Source organism: Sipha flava, unplaced genomic scaffold (assembly GCF_003268045.1).
Source record: "Sipha flava isolate LNK unplaced genomic scaffold, YSA_version1 307_pilon_pilon, whole genome shotgun sequence".
Taxonomy (NCBI): domain Eukaryota; kingdom Metazoa; phylum Arthropoda; class Insecta; order Hemiptera; family Aphididae; genus Sipha; species Sipha flava.
This window is the reverse complement of record NW_020272984.1, coordinates 392,351-414,067: the sequence shown is the minus strand read 5'-3', so window position 1 is coordinate 414,067 and position 21,717 is coordinate 392,351. Positions and strand designations below refer to the sequence as shown.

The following is a 21,717-nucleotide window of genomic DNA, read 5'->3' as shown; positions in this document are numbered from 1 at the left end:
GAGTATAACTTATAGAGAACTATAACAACAAAATAACCAAAGATGAATCTCAAAAACAATACCTACCTACTTTGTTGTTAATGACTACTGCCTAGACCAAAAAAAATAAATACTTATACAGTAATACATGTAGTTATATAATTTAAATATTTAAGTAACTATATTATTTATTGGAAATTGTTTTTATAGTTATTTATTTGTATTTGAAGTTGCCGGAAATATTTCAATTTTTTAGATTATTTTTTTTAACATTTCAATTAAAATATTTGCAATTTAATATATGCAAAACAAATAATAGTAAATTAAAATGTATGTCATTGGTGTTTAACTAATTTTTCATAATAATTTTTACCAAAGTTATGTTTAAGAATATCAAATATAACAATAGCAATAATAATAATATGGCTCACATATAATGTAATTAAACATTTTTTTGGTGTTTAGACCCGTAAAATTAAATTAAATGAAATAATAAAAACTACATATAAAATATGACAAATTACTTTTTATTTATAAACAAATATTTATTAAGTTAACAAAAAAGAATAAGGCTAGAAGAAGTTAGAAACGACCAAATATCTTTCCTTTTGGTTTTACATTTATCAACTCTTGTATTTCTTCGAGTTGTGGTAATTTGGAAATATTACCACGGGCAACAACTGTCAGAGGAGTATCCAATATTTTCTTGACAACTCTCACTACATCGTCTTCAGTAACATTTTCTAGTAAAAACAAATTTAAAAAAAAATAATATTTTAATACAAGACATGTTACTTAAAATAGTAACAATAAGAGAATTAATTATTATGAATAATTCAGTAAAGAACAATTCCCACTGCTTCAAATGCTGTCTGAGCTATTTATTTTTAAGCAAGTAGAGTAAACTAGGACAGATATTTACACTAGAAAGAGCCTTTACCCAAATTAACATACTATTTTGTCCACATCCTGTATGAAATTTGTTATTATCACACAAGACATATTTAGTCCAGTGTAATGCCACCATAATTATTTATAAATATAATGAGAGTATATAAAAATAACATCAGAAAAAAACTTAAAGGTTTTTAAATAAGACTGGGTATTTTAGTTTAAATTAAATACTTAGAAAACTCAATATTTTCATTAAATATTACCGATTTCCTGGAGAAGTTCTTCTGGTCGTTTTCTATAGCCACAAGCCAAAATTTGCCTAACCATGTCTTCAAATACAATTGGACGAGCTTCTAAGTTCATCAGTAATAGAGACTGCAATTGTTTTTTTGCTCTCTATAAAATAAGTATTATCTTTAATTTTAAATATGATAAAAAAAAAAATTACGTACAGCAAGCTCTTCTCTTTGAATATTATTGGCCATATTAGCCATTTCAAACACAATAACTTTAACCATGTCACGTACATAATGTGGTTCAGAACTAGCATGAATACAAAATAAGCCACTATCCGTGTAAGCATGATTGTAAGCTGTTGCGCTGTACAACCAACCATATCTAAAAATATAAATATCATATACTATAAATTACAAAAAATCAAATAATTATAAATGAATATGCTAACATCATTAGTTCTCTTTTTAATATATCTGTAGCATATTTACAGGGGGGGGGGATCAAGGGGATCAATCCCTCCTATAGAATGTATACATGCAAATAATTATAGCCATCATATTATTTAAAATATTATATATATATATATATATATATTTTTATCAATAATTGATTACATTTACAAGAATTAAAATATTATAATATATTGTATATGCTCATTGGTATCTCATCGGTAACTGGTCTATGGTCAGTGATCACACCGGGTCTATGCAATCCGTATTATCATAGAACAAGAACATATTATCGTCGTTATGGCATATCCATTCTTATATTATTTATGGGTATGATAGATATAAATACTATATCACCTAATCACCGCGATTTAAAATATACTTTACTATTTACAAGACTTAGGAGGTGGGGGACATTGTTGTAATTACTGCATGAAGTCATATTCCCCCCCACCATTACCAAAACCTAAATACGCCACTGATATATATAAGCAATTATAATTAAAAATAATTTTTTATAAATAATCTCACCGATTTAAAACATTTCTATATAGTCTCGTATACATTCCTTTACCCGGTCCTCCTGCGCTAAAAGATCCGCCACCGCCCATCATCAAATTCAACACACATGATGGAACAAAATCATTAGTACCCACTAATGGTATAGACTCAAGTCCAATCATTACATGTGATAAAACAGCTAAGCCAGATGGTCCAGGAAATCCAGGAATATCACAATCTTCCTATAAAATTTAAAAATAAATTAAATATTTAACATTTAATAATTATACGAATGAAATAATAAATACATACTTTGATGATTCCACCTGTATATTGTGGTATTGACTTATCTATACTAATAGTATCCAGATTTTCATTGTCCCAAATTGGTTTTTCATCAATAAAGTACCTGTGTAAAACAAATATGTAACAAATCTAAAGACAATAAAAATATAAAAATATATTTTCATTTAATATAATATATTATAATATACTTTTGTACACTGTCAACAAGTTGTTGATGATCTACTCCAACTCCACCAACAACAATTTGTTCTGGTTTATAATGATTTTTCAGATAAGTTAATAAGACACGACGATCAATTTTAGAAACATTTTCAATTGGGCAAAGTTTTGATAAGCCTAATGTATTATTTTGGAAAGCTGCCTAAGTAAAAAATATTTTAAACAAAAAGCCAAACTTCAAATATGGATTTATGTAAAATATATTACTTACCATATGTACTAAATTTTCTAGTAATTGATCTTGTTCAGGTCTTATCAATAATGTATCATGTTCAAAAAGAATTGCTTTACTTGCACCCATTATCTGTTGTATGTTATATAATATTAATAATATAATAAGATTAATTTACCATAAAAATACTTTTTTTAAGTATAGTACAAATCATAATTAAGATTAGGAACTTATATGATTTAGAATATTTGTCAAAAATTATTCAATATATAAATAAATTTCAAGACTGAAGTTTATAGAAAAAATTATTTTTAATTATTATACTTTAATTACCTCATTTTCAGTAATCCTGGGTCGTAAAACTACATCAGCTAAAACTTTTATGATATTATCCACATATTTCCTATTAGCACTTGCTGCATATAACACTACATCTCTAGAAAGAAAAAAATATAAATAACAAATTTTAACTGACTAATAAAAATATATTACCGGGAACATTGTGCATCACACAAACCATTATATTTTTCAATCTCATCCAAGACTTCGTTGTCTCCAGGAAAATTAGAAGTTGACTAATAACCATAATGCAAATAAAAATAAATAAATACAGTTAAAAATTGCATAAAAAATTACATGATAAGATAATGTATTAAGTTGTACTTACACTAAAGGCCAATTTTTCGAGAAAATGATTAATACCACTTGGATATGCTACTTCATAACGACAGCCAGAATTTATCGCCACTAACACAAAATAAAATAATAAATTAATAAATAAAAAAATTTTTAATAATATTTGTTTCATATTATAAGTTTAAATTTACCTCCTACAGTACAAAATTCACCATATGCTATTTCAGATGCAATTCTTATACCACTAGGTAGTTGTGTTAAATTTGTTTTCACATTAGCAAGTTTATGTTTACTGTAAACAACATTTGGCAAGTTTGGCAATGGCTCAGTAAGTGGAGGTTGGTTGAAGGAACAAGTATTCTCAATTTTTGATGAAAATTTACATGATGTACTTCTAAAAATGTCAAAAAGTATATAATACATATAGTGTATAAAATATTATTAATTAATTAATGTATATATAAATGAATTTCTCTCTGTTTGTCCTTTATGCGTTCCTAAACAGCTGAACCGATTGCGACGAAATTTGGTACAGAAATAATTAGACTTATAAGCAGAAGATAGGCTAAGTTAAAAAAAAGATAGGCCCAAACCCGGGAGATGCTAAAACAGACATATTTTTAATTTACGATAGAAATTTTTGTTTATTGATAGTTGCTATTAATTTCAATAATAATTATAATTAGTATGAAAGAAATTAATAATAACTAACATAATCACAGTTAACAAATTTAATACACAGTTTGAGACATATAAGAAGTAAGGTTTTTTAACGGCTACAAAGTGGCCGTGGGTTCAGCTATTTATAAAATATTATAAAGTTAATAAATGTTTAATAATTTATTAAGTATCGTTTAAAGAATTGCATGTATAAACATTTATATAATTTTTCCATTTTTGTCAATCAAAGGTTTTATTTTATTCAAATACTGGGCATAGAACAAATTAAAAATTATAAAGCTAAATAAAATAGTCAAACATAAATTACAGAATATATAAAAGTAAGAAGTAATTATCTTTAATATGAACTCGCGTAATCCTAATTATAAGATACATAATTTAGCATAAAGAAGAACTAGTCTAACTAATGTATACGATAATTCAGATTAAGTGTTATCGCAAATTTAATTTTCTGCAATTGACCAGTTTTTCTAATATCTACCAGATTTTAAGAATTTATTAAAAATTGAAATATTTCATGATTCTGAAATAATTATTATTAAAATGAAGCAATCTAATATAATACTTCAATAGATTCAAAATAAGAAGAGAGGAAAGAACTAAATGAAAAGTTGCTCATAAATTTCCAGTAATGATCTTATACTTGTTATTTCTTCTCTACGGTAATATATATATAGGTGATTACACATTATTTATCTCTTGAACTTTTTAAACATCAAATTGTATATTTTCTGTCAACATAGAGGAAATATAAAAACTTATTTTTAGATATATGTTATATTTTTTTTACGTATTTTTCATAAATACTATTTTAAGATATTAAGTAATTCACATATGAATTAAATAATAATGATTACCGACAATAAATTTTATGACTAACTAGTATATCAAATACCCAATTAATTAAAAACTTCAATTGTATTATTCGTAATAAATATTTTTTTATGTTAAACCAAAATATTTTTTAAATATTTAGGTAGAAAAAATGTACTTTTTTTAATCGTATTTTTAACAATAAAAATAATGTACAATTTTTGTATTAATTGAAATACATTAGAGATAGTTTACAATAATAATAGAATTTACAAATCAACAAAAGCGGATTATAATAAATATAATATACATACAGTTCTTTCAATGACTTTTTTCTACCAAAGTACTTTAAACACGATACAGAAGAAAGTCGAGATGTCATGTTGACTGACGGTCGTTCGAAAATTTGAAAAACAAATTTTTTTCTCAATTCATGATTTTCATTGAACGTTACACATACCGATCTGAATTTATTGAGTTCAACTTCAAACAAAAGATAACATATAAAAACTCAAACTCGAGAGATGGCCGACGAATTATGTACAATAGATAGCGGTTATCATTCTAGGTATGTCGGACGAAAATCGATCATTTCAACATCGATATTATCATGAATATTTTTACTCTCATACCATCTTTGTCATTGCCAAGATTTAACAGAAATTAGCGGGAAATAAGAAAATTTACTGAAGTAAACAATACATAGACATCTTAATTCGTCTATAAGCAGTGGCGCCCACGTAGAGTATCAAATGGTACGTTCGCATTGATTTCTTGTGGATTCCAGGGACTACATACATTTGGGTGCCCAACTCTGAACTCTGGAGTAAACATTATTATAAATGCATAATTATTCATCTGGATCTTTAGATCGTTAAGTAAAACGTAAAGAGTTGACAGTGTCAAATATGCAAACAAATATAAATATATAACACAGTGCATATTTTAACTAATAGTAAATATTTTTTGTCGCCTAAAAAACGATATATTTAATTACTGGGCGGCAACGTTATCGTGTTAAAAATTAAGAGGTTTATAATAATTTTAAAATTGTATTTATTATTGTTTTCATTATGCTTGATTTTGTAACTTGTTTATCGTTTTATTTGATGGTTTGAAGTTGAAACATAACGTTCTCGTGTTCACATTTATATTTTGTAAACGACACATGAACGTCACTTGTTTTTTCAGGTTGAACGTAAACATGAACAATGTTTATATTTTTAATGAATTTCAACGATTTTTGGGATGTTCAAATTTATTTCATCATCATACTCATATGGCTTTTGAAAAACTTAATAAAAAATATTATAATAATAGAAAAAATTAACATGAACGTGAACGAGTTCCTTTTTTTATGCACTGAACGTGAACGTGTGCTAGTTAAATTTTTAACTGAACGTTTCGAACACTGTTTACATTAAAAGTTTAGATCATATTATTAAAGTTTTTAAGATTTGAATATTAAACACTAATACTTTTTTAATTCTATACTTTTTATTCTTATTTCTTTATAGGTATACTATATTGTTAATATTGATTTTATTAATTTTGTTTAAATGCGTGGAAATTTTTTTTTTTATTTGTCAAAATATTCACTGATATAACAACTAATCAGAAAGCACAGTATTGCGCCGTTTAAGTTCTAGCAATGCCAGTGTATCTTTACACGAACCAATTTTCCCGGTTATTCTAACCCATATATCTCTGTTTCCTCATAAGATAAACTTTTGAAATTTAAAACACAGATTAATCTCAAGTACCTATCATAGGACGCTGTAAGAAAATGAGCCCTTCATATTGTACCATTTCGAAATGGGAGGATTTTAAAATTTGCAATTTTGTTACTGACTCACTCACTCACTGATCATCAAAATTATAAGAAATTTCCCGTATGGGTCCCGCACAAAGGTAGGTTTTACAGTGTAACTAAAGGGAAAAATAAAAATTAAATTTTTTTTAAAATTAACGCCGCTTTAGAGAGTGTATTTCCAAACGTATGAAGTGTCGCGCTTAACACGCATAAATGTTTTCTTTCAAACAACGTTACAATATGGTAATAAGAAATTGTTTGTAGTTGACTTATATATACATTTATAAAACATGTGAGCGAGGTCCCAAATTCAAAATTAGTCAGGATGACCGCGCTTCAACTGGTGCCGGATATAAAATATCAAGAACAAAAAGTGAACTGTATTAAATTATATAACCTTTATTATAATCAAAACGCGGCAACAACCAACGAATACAAAAAAAAAACCGAACATGACAGCAATAATATAATCGCACAACGGATTAAAATAAACTGTCTACATGGTGATGACGGCGCGAATTTATAGCCGGTCGCCACCGGGTTAGTCTACTCCTACAATAGATCCGTATTTCTCTCGATCCGATCCGATCCATCGTTATCCGATGGCGTCAGACATAGAATGCCTACAATGGTCCCGACGTGATCCGTTGCATACTGTATACTATTTAACCGTTCTTCTACTATAGTCTGCAACAGAAGCCATTGCAGTAAATACAATTTGCAGTGATTGCAAAATGAGTGATTCTGATAATGATTTTCTGTGCTGGTTTTTGATGGAAAATAACGGCCTTCTAAATAATCGTAGAACAAAGGCCATGAATTCAATTTATATCGATCTAAAGGAGAATTTTTTACAACTTCGTACCTATGCGGAATTACCCGTTCCGATTGATTACCACAGCTCACATTTTATATTCCAGTTGTGGTAAGCTTTTACCCTCTGGTCCCACAAATGAGGTTAAACTCTCACAAGCTGTATTAACATTTTTTTAAAAAAAATTATCTAAATTTTAACTTGATAAATTTTTTAATTCAACGAGTTTTAAGATTACCAATTACGCGTCGGACTAGAAACAAACATGATTGATCAAATCGAATAGTGTCGGGAGTCGTCGGGAATAGAGAATTCGGGAACTTCGTTTCAATTGTAGGCACTAGCATTAACATCAAGATGTTTGTTTTTCTTTCGACGTCATCCGATATTCAGACGACGCCAAATCGGATCTAATGTAGGTGCAGCCTTAGAAGGCAGGTAGAACGATAGGTCAGTTCTAGAATATTCGAGACAATACCTATGATAGATAAGAGTTCGCACCGTACCTGTCCGTCTCGAATATTCTAAAAAAATTGAGATTATTCTCGTCAATTATCGAACTGTACTCAACAAAGCTTAATAATGTTTTCGTAAATTTTATTCAACTACAAAATATAATATAATTATTCAAATACGGAATATTTTAATAATATTCGTCGGTATACAGATGATAATTTTACGTGATAACGTCATAAAAAAACATTGATGAACGTATGACTAGGGACGTAATTTAAATGAAAAAACTGGGGGTGCTAAAGCCCTATATTTTTCGTGTTCCTTAATGGTTATAGATACCCGCAAACTGTACAATTCAACAGTTACTAAAATAGTTGGTAAATATATGAATATTTCTAGATTTAAATTGTTCACTTTGATTTTATATTTTTATTGCGTGTATAACAAATTATCTGTCTGTAAACACAAATGTTTTATCACATGTTCACTTTTAGATTTTGACTGAAGCGAAGGATATTATGGTTTCATAATGACGTTTGTATTTTATTTGTTTAACTCTTTTTCGGATAGAAATACTGGTCCAAAAGTTTTTTCTAAGACCTTTTTTAGATTTTAAATTGGTATGCGGTAGTACATTAGATAGGTCATTTTTTTAAATCTTAATAGTTTTTCTAGACGTGAGAAAAAAACTGTCCTAAAATGGAAAAAATACGCTGTAAATAAGACTTTCACATTTAAAATTTTAGTTATTTAGTTATAATTCCAAAAGTAATGTGCCTTGAAACTTTTACCCTATAGCAGATATTTATTTTTTGTATTGTGAAATATTTTCGTACTGTATAAAAATTTATATATTTATACAAAAAAACTCAAAAACTATTGTTTTTCCATACATAATGAGTAATGAGTATTTAAATTTAAATTAACATGAACACATTTGGGGATGCTAATTTCTAAAATGAGGATGCTAAGCACACCCAAGCCCCCGCCCCTAAATTGCGCCGATGTGTAAGACCAGAGATGGAACTAGGAATTTTTACGCCCGGATAAAATGTTAAAATTACGCCCTATCCATAGACTAATAAACAAATACTCAAATAAATTGTGTTCTTATAATCGATATACAATCGTACTTGAGTTTTAACCTAATATCAGTATTTAACGAAGTTAAAAATATCAAATTAGTTGTTAATAATTACGAAAATTACAGCCTCTAAAATGTTACGCCCGGGGATAAATCCCCGACTTCCCCTCCTCCTAGATCCGGCCCTGTGTAAGACTATCTATTGATTAATCTATGACTTAGAACGGATTCCGACCAAGTTCGAAATCATCAGCTGAGCTTATGTGCACCGACATCAATTCCCCATTTGCTTAACTTATGCCATTACCATCCATAAGTCAGGGATTAAGTTTGCCAAATGCTTTGTTAGATGTTGGCAAGTCAACATTCTCGTGTGGTAAAGCATACGTGGCCCTCTCCAGGGCGACGAGCCTCCAGAAGTTCACTTAATTAATTTTGATCCCTGTCAGGTGAAAGCCAAGGATAGTGTCATTGTTGAATATAACCGTCTAAGAAATTTGTATAGGCCAGACTTAACAGACATTTTATCTAAAAAGTAGCAACGACGAAAAATAAAAGACCGTACTTGGCTATCATTGCCTGGTATTGACAACGCTCAAGAGTCCAATTTTTCAGTTCCTCAACAGAAACCCAAATGGTCTTACAAGAGAAAATCTACGACTTATAAAAAATAAATTTAAAAATTTAAAAAAAAAAAAATAATAACATGTCGTCCACGATGCCGAAGCCCGCAAAAATAAATTATATTCCCAAAAAAAACCTATCGGTGAAAAAAGGCCAAGTTCCAAACTCCCTCCCAAAAAAGTCGGCCTATCAAAGTAATAAAATCTACATTGTGACAAAGTCTGGTATTTTTTAATTTATAACCTCACTGCACTCCTACATTGAAGAGCTACACTCCTCTTTTATTTGTATTGTTTAATACTTGGCTAGTTTCTGAATGAGGCATGTATGAAATATAATAAATGTACATTGCCACTAATGACGACTTAACAATACTGCAGTAGACGTAGTAGTGGGAGATTATACCGGTGGCAACCGGCGTCGTCAATAAATGCCGCCATGTAACAATATGGCAAATTTAATACTTCTAATAACTATTTAAATAATTAATTTTTTGGACTTTTCTCTTTTGGTGGCTCATCTGCATACCGAATACTTGCGTTAGAAAATAAATCATGAAAAGTCGATCTAATAGAACTTCAGATATAACTGTCATAAGAAATCGCCTCACGTTTTAATAGTATAATATAAAGAATAAAGATTAAGATTATACACATAAAAAAAATATCCAGATAAATAAACAGTTGATAACTAAAGTATTTATACAAAATAAATAAAATTTATATTCCTATCCAGATAAAATAAAAGATAATTAATATTTTGATTTACATAATTATTTTACTTCGTTTTAAACAAATATACCTGTGCCCTTAACATAATATAAATATCTATAGTATAATAAAGAAGTAATTTAAGATGATGACATAGGCTTAATTATTTATAACATTAAAAGTGCAAAATATTTTAAAAGCAATAAATATTTGATTAGGTATATGAATTCCTAAAATCCAAATGTATATACCTAATGAATTTTTAATAAATTGTATAAGTATACAAATTTAACATTAAAATAAAAAAAATATAAAAATATTCCGATATTCCCAACACTACTTTTTATTTCTTTAAAATAAAAAAAAAATTAAAATAAAAGGGGATAAGTTAAAGTTGAACTTGAAAGCTCAATTTTTTTTTAACAGTGGTAAAATTTGATTTTGCCTAGTGCACTATTTTGGCTTGGACTGGCCCTGGAAATAGTTGAGACGTTTATATCAACACTTGTTCTTTTAAGCTCCATAAACTTTCAAAGATGGAGATATTCAACTCTGTCACTTTTAGCATTTGGCTAAGACACTTTTGTTATCATCAATTTACATAAATACAATCAATAATTAGTATAGTTTGATAATGATATAACATTTTTTATGAATACGCTTTATAAAATTATAAAATATGTACAGTAGATAGAATTTGTAGTGTTGATAATTTAAGGTAAATACTATTTAAAAAAAGAGTAGACAATTTTCATACTTCTGTAAAAATATTTATAATTTTTGAATTAAAGAAATTTCAAACACATAGTAATTTCTTCTTTTTTTTTTGTAATTTAAGAACATGTATAGTTAAACTGTATATAATAAATAAAGTGAAATTGGAATGTCATAAATGTATATAATATAATTTTAAATATAAAAATAATTTACAATCAGGGGCAAGAATTTTATAAGATTTTAAACTTAGACTTAAAAAAAAAATCAAATAAATGTAGATATCCATAATTAATTAAATCATGACATTTTACTCTTATGTGAATTATGTTATACATCAGTGATAGTTTTAATATAAATTCAGTGCACAAGTATAAATTTTGTAACACATCATTTTTTTTAGAAAATATATTGAATAAATTAATAACAATAAAATACTGACTTGTGAGTCATACCACTATGAGCAAATTAAGATATATGCCCAACATGCTTCTATTTTTCTTGTTCAAACTTTTTAAAAATATATATTATACATAATTTATAATGTACATGAATAAAATAGAATAACAAAAAGCAGATAATAAAAAGTAATGGAATTAAAGTATAATAAATAATATAAAAATAGGAAATTAAATTAAAACATTTTTTTTTTTACTTCAGTATACCTAGTCATGTATGTACTATATTCTTCCAATGCCAATAATGATTTCATGTCAAATAAATTTCCTTCAACACATAATAATGAAACTTTGGACGATGTTAATAATTCTTTCGGTATATCGACTAATTCTAAACAATTTTCTTCTAAACGTAAAGTCTTTAATCTAGAGCATTCTGCTAAACCAGCTGGCAATTTTCTTATTTGATTTTGATTAAGATTTAATTCAACTAATCTTGACTGCTTAATCAGTTCTGGCAATTGAGTGATGTTGTTTTTAGATAAATCCAATGCTTCCAAGTGTTTCAATTCACACAGAAATTCTGGAAATACACTAAGTTGATTGTCTCCAAATGAAGCACGTTTAAGAAACATTAAATTATTCAATGGAGGTAATGATTTTAATAAATTGCAATTTACCTGTAATGTTTCAAGCTTTGACAGCCCGTTTATTTCTTCAGGCAGATTTTCTAACAAATTATTGCTAACGTTAAGAATTTTTAACTCTTTGAACTGACCAACAGATTTTGGTAATATTTTCAATTTGTTTTTAGACAAATCCAAAGTTCTTAAGGAAAGGTGAAGCACGTCGATTGAATCTGGATATTGTTTTAGATGACTATCCGATAAATTTAATACTCCCGTTTTTTTGGAAGTTTCCACATGGTTCTTCAAACTTGACGCGTTTCCCATAGTTAATATTTCATACACTTTTCATCGTATGAGACACTACAAACGATCGGCTGTGCTATGCGTCGTAATTTCAAATCAAATATAATTCGAACTTAAGTACTCAAGTCCATCCTAAACGTATAGATATTAAATAGTAAATTAATATACTGATAAGTGATATATTTTTATCAAGAATTTTTATTTATAATTTTATACCAATTGCCATACCGTACTGTTATAATGTGGTGGTACTATTTGTGGATTCTAATTTGGGGTTATCTATATTCGTTGCATGTTATCATATGTTCTCCCCCACCCAGCACATTTTTATTGTTTACAATTTTTTTCTCACACTTTTCTTCCGTTCCTTTATGTACGATTTATTTACATAATTTATAGTTGAATAAACTACTGTTGCCTATATGTCGGTCTTCATGTGATTTTCTCACAGAGTTTCTTACCAACAAAATGATCAAACAAGTGTTCAAATCATTGCCAGACAATAAACCAATATCGGGATTATGTATTGTCGAAGACTTATCAAAATGTCCCGCAGGATACACTCCGGTGAGTTATTATTTTGACTCATGTTATTCGTTTTTTCTTGGTGCTATAATTATAATGTTAACCGTTAGCGAATTTTATTATTGGGCATTGATTAAATTTCCATAGTTTTAATGGAGAACAAAAATACAATAATGATTGAATATTAATATTATATTTATATATAATTTACTGAATGTAAACTGGCAACTCGGTTTTTAAAACTATCCATCAAATATGTATTTTTGATACATTTATTTGGTTATTTTTCCATTCCTAAAATAATGTTCTGATATTAAAAAAAATTTTGAAAGAAAAAAAACATTTGTGCATTTTAATTGATTGCTCAAGATTATTAATACACCATATGGTATTTACATTGAATCACGTGATGGTTACTTATCATTGATTAGTCATTACAATAATTATTACTTATCAGGTTTTTCTTTGTAATCTATAAGACATTTATAAATTTTATGAAATTAATTTTTAACCTGCAGAAGCTTAAGTCATTGAATGCATTAAAAATTGATGGAACTATAGTTTTTTTTTGTATGTTAATACACGGATAGGCAAAGCATTATTAAAATTGTATAAAGCTTTACATATTTTAGGCTTCTTAATATAATGTTAACAATATATATTATATAAAAATTAACAATTTTATTTATAATAACTACCTGTTTACCTGTGTATATCATTAATTAAATAATTAATAAAGAAATGTACATAAAAAACCATATATTCTTTAGATTTTATAATGTAGACATTTAAGATAACTAATTTAAGATATTTATAAACAAATATTTAAATAATATAATAGTATTATATATTTAAATATTTAAATTTCTATATTATAAAATCTAAAGAATTTGTTGTTTTTTTTATATACATTTCTTTATTAATTATTTAATTAATGATATACACAGGTAAACAGTTAGTTGTTATAAATAAAATTGTAAATTATTAATTTAAGAGTACACAATGATTAGAAAATATTAAATAGTAGGAGTATAAATTATAATATTTAGAGTAAAATATGCTTTTTTTTATATCTTTATTATACACCAAAAAAATGTCCAAACATACATAGGCTGGTCCTTATTAATTTGGCTCTGTGTATAGAAGCATTACTTTTTTATTATGTTCCGGTCATTGATCATAATCATATTATGTTCAAGACTTACCAAATTAGTTAAAATATAATCAAATACTGTTCCATATGTAAACTTCCTCCAAAGGATAAGTGTATGCTTTAAATTAGTTAATTTTAGCATAACATTTTATTATCTGTGTTTAGATATCAAAAACACATGATCAAGATTCAGATGCTGACTTACATTCCCTGACATGGAAAGAGTCTGTGTTTATGGGAAAAAAAATTGGAAGATATTTATGTTTGTCTAAAACAGAAGGAATCTCAGATTATATTGTAGTAAATATAGATATAATAAATGAAAAAGATGGCCCTCCAGATGGTTATTGTTTAATATCCAAAACTATTGACAGTGGTATTCAAAATATCATAAAACTATTTAGCTTTCTAATTATAATAAATTTAATTAAAAATATTCATGTAATATTAATACTATTTTAAGATCAAAAAGCCTGGAGAAAACGTCAACTGTGTTATAAATTAACTAGGAAAAGTCAAGCTCCATATGCAATAACTGATATTATATTATTGAGCCGATCAAAAAAAGCTCCTAGTGGTTTTAATTTAGTTGGGTATGACTTGTTACTATTTAATTAATTACCTTCATAAACAATTGGTGTTTAAATATAAACTAATTTTAGGGATTTAAATGGTTTAACACTTTGTTATAAAACCAGCGCTCAATCTCCAGCTAATGGGCCTATACCACCATTAACATATAGGTATGTTATTATATTATTTAGCTCAGTAATATACACAACATGCATTTATTTAAATAATATGTTTTATATTATAGCATAGCACCAACACCACCATTGCCTACAGACAATTTTCCAAACTGTAATGGACTTAAAGGTTCACTTCCTAGTTTAGATTCAAGTACTAATGCATTGTGCCATGATTATGATCGACTTGTATCATTAAAACCAACTCGTCCAGCTCCAAAATTACCTCCATCGTATTCAACTTCTAACTATTCTACTATAAATTCTTATCAAAGTAAAATTAGGCTTTATTTTGCGAATATAAATTTATTTTTATTGTAATTTAAAATTTTATTCTTTAGGTTTAGAAGGTATTCCATTCATATTAAATCAAAATATTGTAATGGAAAATAAGTCAATATTAAAGGTAATTTATAAAATAGTAGTTCATATTATTACAGTTAATAAAATTTTGTTTTATAGGATATACCAGAAATTAAAAAAAAAACCCTTGAAGACCTTGATTTAGAGGTATGTATAAGATTATATATATTAGCATTAATGTTTTCAACATTTTTTATAATTTATATTATTACTATTCTAATTTTTAAATAATATTGTATAATATTTCTAAACTAATATTTAAAGCTAAAAACCATTAATTTTAGTACTTATTATATATAAATTCAAGATTTTGATTTTTGAAAATGTATGATAAATCATATGAGTCAAACAATTAGTGTATTATCATTGATAATAGAATAATTCTATAACCAATAATAATATGTTGTGTATGTGTGTGTGTGTGTGTAAATTTCAACCAGAAAGGTACTTAAATCATCACAATAATAAAATAAAATATTTCTAATAGAAATGTCTAGTTGTTACTTTGAGAAGGGTAATTTTATGAATTTCCCAACAGTTTTCTTAATAATGGCTATAGTTGCTATATATCTTAATAAGAACTAACAAACAATTTAAAATAATAATTATTGGGACATGACATTTTCACTGAATGCTTGTATTACCGTTTACTGGAAAAAGTATAAGTTAAATTAAAAAAAAAATTATACTTTTTCTAGTAACTGGTGATACAAGCATTCAGTGAAAATGTCATATCGCAATAATTATTATTTTAAATTTTTTGTTAGTTCTTATTAAGATATATAGCAACAAAAAAAAAAAGTTCAAAAAAAATTTGAGCTATATATTAAAAATTGAAATTTTCATGTTTTCTTAACTTTTTTTATTGTTTGGACTAAAAGTCTTGAAAATTTAAATACAAAGTTTCTCATATATAATTATATATATATATATATTTTTTTTAAACCATTTTACAAGTTTTTAAATTTTAAATTTTAACAAAATTAAAAAATTTAAAAAAATTTGCTTCATATTTTGCAGTTAAATATTAATAAAAAGGTTCAATTTTTGTTCTCTAGGTTTGAAAATTTAATTGAATATTTTTTATATGATTTTCTCTAATTCAAAAGAAAAAATTCTTGGAAAGTCACAAAATTAATATATAAACATAACAAAATGAAAAATTGACAAAAGTAGATATATTAATAAATTATATTAATTATTTTGTTAAATACTTTTTTCATAGTTTCAAATTATTTTAATGAAGTTTGTGCTGTTTATAAGCCCTTGACATTTTTCAGTATTTTAGATGCTTTTTTTTATGAAATTTAGAACATTAGAAGTTCAACCTACTTTATTAAAAATGTTTGTTCTTCTATATTAAACATATTTAAAAATAAAAACTACACCCTTTATTTTTTCTTTAAAAATTATAATATAAATTCTTTAACTATGTTACAGTATAACTACAGTTTTGAACAAGAACGTCAAGTGTGATTTTTAATTATTATACAAATTGTAAGTCTGTATCTTCAATTAATATACCTCAAAAATACATCATTGTATGTTATGTATTGTTCTATTTTTTGCAAAATTTGCAACTTGTAAGTTTCTTCATCCAAGTCCTACTATAGGTTTAATTGAACTTGTAATTTCTATTAACTATTATTTATGTTATTAATTTTTTTATCTTCCTAAATTTTAAATATTATCTATTAAAAAGTGTGAAAAAAATTATAAAATAATAAAATTTAGAAGAATTTTACATTTCTTTGATGATGAAATAGTATTTATAATTTTATTATTTTAAATAAAAAATAGTTTTCGTTATTATTAGTTGTTAATTATTATTACCAATTGTATTATTTAAAATTTTTTTTTTTATTTTTGATCAAATTATCATGACAAAATGTATCAAAAATAATTAATAATAAATCCAAATCAATATTAATATTTCAAAAAAATATTCTCTGAGATCCCCAAACAAAGTAGTTTACTCCGGAGTTATTTTATTCAAAGTTTAAATTTTTAAACATTTTTTGTTTTTCTTCTGTGTTCTACTAATTTTGATTTAGTAGTAATCTTTTTATTTACAGTGTTCATTTAGATTTTTTAAATAATTTTTTTTTACTCTAATTGAACTTAGAACAATGTTGTAAGTTATACAAATTATTATGTTAATTAAAAATACCATACAAATTCAAAATACCTAATATAAATTGATATTTATATTAAAAAAAATTGTACTAAATACTTTATATGTTTATATTTATTTTTTCCAAATATTAATCTGCTTACCTCTGGACTTTGCCATCATTTTTTTTTTCTGACATTTGACGAAATTTGGTTACTTACTAGAATGTTTATAAATATTATTGGTGACAAATTAAACTTAGAATTAATAAAAATTAATTCTATTACCTAATTTATATTACATTTTAGTTATTATTTTTCATGCCTTTAATGGATAATAGATCCTTATCCAAAGTTGTTTAAAAATTGTTTCATTATTTATAGCTATTTTTCATTACTATTAAAAATTAGAAATCTCCATAATTTGTATAATGAATGCATACATATATTTTATGTATTGGTGCTGCTGTTAATGATTAATTACTTAATAATAGTTAAAAGCTATTTATTTCTTTTTATACTATATACCTTGTGTGTATAAAATATCTTGTTTATTATTTCATACATTGAATAGTTAAAATAGAAGTCACTTTATCATTAATATAAATTATTTAATCTATAGGTATTTATTAGTAAATATACAGGGTATATTAGATAATTTAGTATTAATTAAAATGATCAATAAATATTAATATATTAATTAAATATATTACTATTTCTTTTTTTAATTAAACTTGTTACTATGTAAATTATTTTTCCATCTATATAATATCATACAGTTTATACTATAAGTATGTAATTGACATGAATAATTTTATCACTTAAATCATGCCATATGCTGATACTCATAATTTAAATTTAATAATATTTTGTATCTTTTTAATTTGGTATGGTACAAATTAAATAAATATAGTTCAAAATAATTCATACTTAATTTTTCTGAAATTTTGCTATAAATACCAACATCACAATTTAAATTTTACATTAATTATGATACTTATCATTTTTGGAATTATAGCATTTTAATATATTTAGTTTAAATTATTATTATTTAACAGCAATGTTGTATCAATACTTAATACTAATAATTAATATTTAATAAATACTAATATTGATATTTAAAATTATTTAAGTTTTAAATTTTATTTGTATAAAAATTATATAATTATGAGTATATTGTACTTGAACATTGTTTATAAACAAAGTGTTCCAAATTGCTTTACTCAAATTTATTTTTAAAACAAGATAATTGAACACACTTTTGATTTTAGTACTTACTACTTAAAACTTTTTCACTACATAGAATGCTTCAATACTTGTATTTTATGTTTAATTTTATAATTTAAATCTTTCATTTACTAAAAATAGAACTTAAGACACCCAATTTATCTATTATGAATCATGCATATTTTAAAGTGGATTGTAAGCTAATTTATTTTAATACTCTTTAGTTAATGAATTAATTGATATAACCAATTGTATTTTTTATGTGTAAATATTTAATTAAGATAATAATTACTACTGAATTAACTTTAATGCGTCAAATATAATGTTTCGTTAATAATAAATACAGATTGTACTATATATAAATAAGTATTTATTTTTTAAATTTTATTAATATTCAATAAATAATACACATTCTAGCATTCTAGCACTTATTAAACAATTAACTTTCAATAATCTATTTTAGCTAGCTACAGTATTGTACTAAAAAAATAATTTTAAATATTATGTATTAGTTTTAAATAAATTTAGTTTTTAAATTATGTCAATTACTTATTAAAATTTATTTGTCTCATTAAAAATTGGTTTGTTATAAACTATTACAAAAAATATAGGTGTATTACAATGTTATTCTGTTCTGTATAAATCATTAAATTGTATTCTTAAAAGAAAATTCTAGCATATTTACAAAATGTTCTAATTCAACTACTTATTGCTATGTTAGTTTTGGATAAAAACAAAAGTATTTTGTTGCCATAATTGTAACTATAAAATGTTTCCTTGTATGTAAAAACATTTACTGCCTCCATGATATAACTAGTTTATATATAGTATTGCCATACTAGTATCTCTCGGGATCCATATTTGCTCAATATGAGACTTAATTCAGAATAATAAACATTGAAATAATGTATAAATCAGTAAATATGTTTTATATTTATATATTTATATATACCTAATATTTTTAGAAATAGGCAAACTATACATTGTTATAAGTATTGAAAACTATCATGTGTTTTTTTTTTTTTTGTAACATTTATTCTACCTATACAAATTAAATAAAAAGTTATAATAAATTGTTTTTTTTTCTTTAAGGCCATTAAGGTAACTAAGCTATTTTCGTTTTTTAGATAGGTAGTGTGGAATATATTAGATTGAATATATAAGGTGACAGTGGTGGGTTTTTCTCTTGGGTAGTCATTCTGCTTGGAAAATAAAACCAACTAGTGATCAGGTTCAAAACAGTGACTGCATGTTTAAACACAGGGCTGCTTTATCTTATCTGACAATGACACCCCATATTGATAATTCAGATTTACCTATATTTCATTCATATTATGTAATTTTCTTTATATGTTGATATACTTCAATATAATTTGTGACTCTGCAATTACTCTGGATGATTTACCTGGTACAAGTATTGTACAATACTTAATATATACAGTAAACCTAATCAGTAATCACTCATAATACCACTTTACAATTATAATTAATAACCAAATAAATTATATTAAAAATATGTGTAAGTCTACAGACCTCATTTTATATTATTACTTTGGAAGTAATGGTTGTTTTGATAATTCTGAATTGGTACACTGTTCTTAAATCAGTGTAATTTTTTCTAATTTCTAGTAAAAGATATTGAAAATATTTATTATATTAGTAAAAAATCATATACTTCTATGATCTAATGTGTCAATGTTAGTCACCAAACTTGCACTTCAACGTCCTTGTAATTTCTTTACTGATCATTACTATTTTATTTCAGTCCCTATAATAATAAATTGGCGGTATATGTACTACTTTAATTTGAAAATAATTGCCTGGATCCAAGGATTTCATTGAATGTATTAACAATTTCCCTATCAACACTTCAGACCAGAACTTGATCATATTATAATTTTTACATTTTTATTTAAAGTGACTTTGATAATTTTTTTGAGTGGTCTCAGTCATTAGGCCCGACACTTAATTTTGATAAATGTCATACAATGACATTCTCTAGGAAAAGCTCTTCTATAAAATGGCCCAATGAACTATCTGACTCAACTATCTCACGTGTTGAAACTATTGTTGACTTGGGTTTTAAGTTTAATATTTGCCTCATCTCTGGACCTCATATAGATATGACATGTAGTAAAGCATACAGAATGCTTGGATTTATAAAAAGACTAACCCAGGATTTTATACTTGGTTTATCTTTAAAAACCCTATACTATGCACTCGTACGACAGTTTTTAGAATACGGCGCTGTTCTGTGGGATCCACATACCTCTTGTCACACTCGACGAATTGAAATGGTACAACGGAAATCTCTTAGTTTTACTGGTTTTATTCTCCATATTGAACATGCACCTCATGATTATAGCCCCATAGCATACGAACTTAACATAGAAACACTTGTGAATCCAGGTAGGTGGGTGGCTGAAACATAAAAGTTGATGACACCTCATAACCGAAACATCTCACCGATTATATTCCAGGGGCGATCACCCCTCCCCTGGATCTGTATTTAAGAAATCGATTATATGTGAGATACACATTTCAAATTTTTTTAATGTGGATCATTTTAGAACGAAATCAAATTACGCGTGGCTGTGAATACTGAATTAGGCTTTTTTCGGGTCCATACTTATTTATTTATTTATTTATTTTGTACAGAACGGGCTGGAGCCCAGTTTGATTAAACATACAAATATGATAGTAGTACATAATAATAGAACATGTTTAATAATACATAGTAGGCAAGTTTGCGTAATAAATCAATAACATAATTTTTTTTAATAGATACATAATTCACAGAAAGTTATAAAAAATACGATAAGTGTGATGGGTCCTTATTAGCAATATCCATCATTCTAATAATTGGTTGATTACTCGCATAGTTAGTGGTACATCTAGGCACAAAAAAAAGGTATGTTTGGCGGGCATTAAATGAGGGAATTTTAAAGTTGATCAGTGAAAGAATCTCTGGAGCATCAATTAAGCCATCTAATAATTTTGATAAAAATCTCAAATTGGCCAATGTTCTCCTGTCAGCTAAAGAACTCAGGCCAAGCTTAGTCGATACAGGACCATACTCATGAGGAGGATGATTAATTTTTAGGATAAAACCAGCGTAGTTTAAAAATTTCCTCTGAACTCTTTCAAGTGCACTTTTAT

At 25.9% G+C, this 21,717-nt stretch overlaps 3 protein-coding genes across 3 annotated transcripts; 1 reads left to right on the top strand and 2 right to left on the bottom strand.

Annotated features, from left to right (window-relative positions):
* Window positions 1-485: 485 nt before the first annotated feature.
* On the bottom strand, window positions 486-5,269 carry LOC112686424 (mitochondrial-processing peptidase subunit alpha). Its single transcript, XM_025558684.1, has 12 exons — window positions 5,202-5,269; window positions 3,585-3,787; window positions 3,425-3,504; window positions 3,250-3,332; window positions 3,091-3,193; window positions 2,797-2,889; window positions 2,555-2,727; window positions 2,373-2,469; window positions 2,091-2,302; window positions 1,326-1,491; window positions 1,137-1,269; window positions 486-722 (listed from the first exon to the last, which is right to left on the bottom strand). The coding sequence occupies exons 1-12, from the start codon at window positions 5,267-5,269 to the stop codon at window positions 562-564; spliced, it is 1,572 nt and encodes a 523-aa protein (XP_025414469.1). The 3' UTR covers window positions 486-561.
* Window positions 5,270-11,683: 6,414 nt separating this feature from the next.
* On the bottom strand, window positions 11,684-12,660 carry LOC112686420 (leucine-rich repeat-containing protein 57-like). Its single transcript, XM_025558676.1, has one exon. The coding sequence runs from the start codon at window positions 12,451-12,453 to the stop codon at window positions 11,737-11,739; it is 717 nt and encodes a 238-aa protein (XP_025414461.1). The 5' UTR covers window positions 12,454-12,660; the 3' UTR covers window positions 11,684-11,736.
* Window positions 12,661-12,790: 130 nt separating this feature from the next.
* On the top strand, window positions 12,791-16,768 carry LOC112686419 (multivesicular body subunit 12B). The gene is made up of 8 exons (XM_025558675.1): window positions 12,791-12,999; window positions 14,276-14,486; window positions 14,574-14,703; window positions 14,773-14,853; window positions 14,928-15,130; window positions 15,198-15,262; window positions 15,319-15,366; window positions 16,660-16,768. Exons 1-8 carry the CDS (start codon window positions 12,901-12,903, stop codon window positions 16,693-16,695), a joined length of 873 nt encoding a protein of 290 aa, XP_025414460.1. The 5' UTR covers window positions 12,791-12,900; the 3' UTR covers window positions 16,696-16,768.
* Window positions 16,769-21,717: the final 4,949 nt, after the last annotated feature.

Bases quoted from the DNA above. Each gene is read 5' to 3' on its own strand.
- LOC112686424 (XM_025558684.1), bottom strand. From the start codon at position 5,269: ATGACATCTCGACTTTCTTCTGTATCGTGTTTAAAGTACTTTGGTAGA. The intron at 2,728-2,796 runs GTAAGTAATATA...TTTTTTACTTAG, and splicing joins TAGAAAATTTAGTACATATG to GCAGCTTTCCAAAATAATAC. The intron at 2,470-2,554 runs GTATATTATAAT...TGTTTTACACAG, and splicing joins CTTGTTGACAGTGTACAAAA to GTACTTTATTGATGAAAAAC.
- LOC112686420 (XM_025558676.1), bottom strand. From the start codon at position 12,453: ATGGGAAACGCGTCAAGTTTGAAGAACCATGTGGAAACTTCCAAAAAA.
- LOC112686419 (XM_025558675.1), top strand. From the start codon at position 12,901: ATGATCAAACAAGTGTTCAAATCATTGCCAGACAATAAACCAATATCG. The intron at 13,000-14,275 runs GTGAGTTATTAT...ATCTGTGTTTAG, and splicing joins GTCCCGCAGGATACACTCCG to ATATCAAAAACACATGATCA. The intron at 15,131-15,197 runs GTAAAATTAGGC...TTTATTCTTTAG, and splicing joins TACTATAAATTCTTATCAAA to GTTTAGAAGGTATTCCATTC.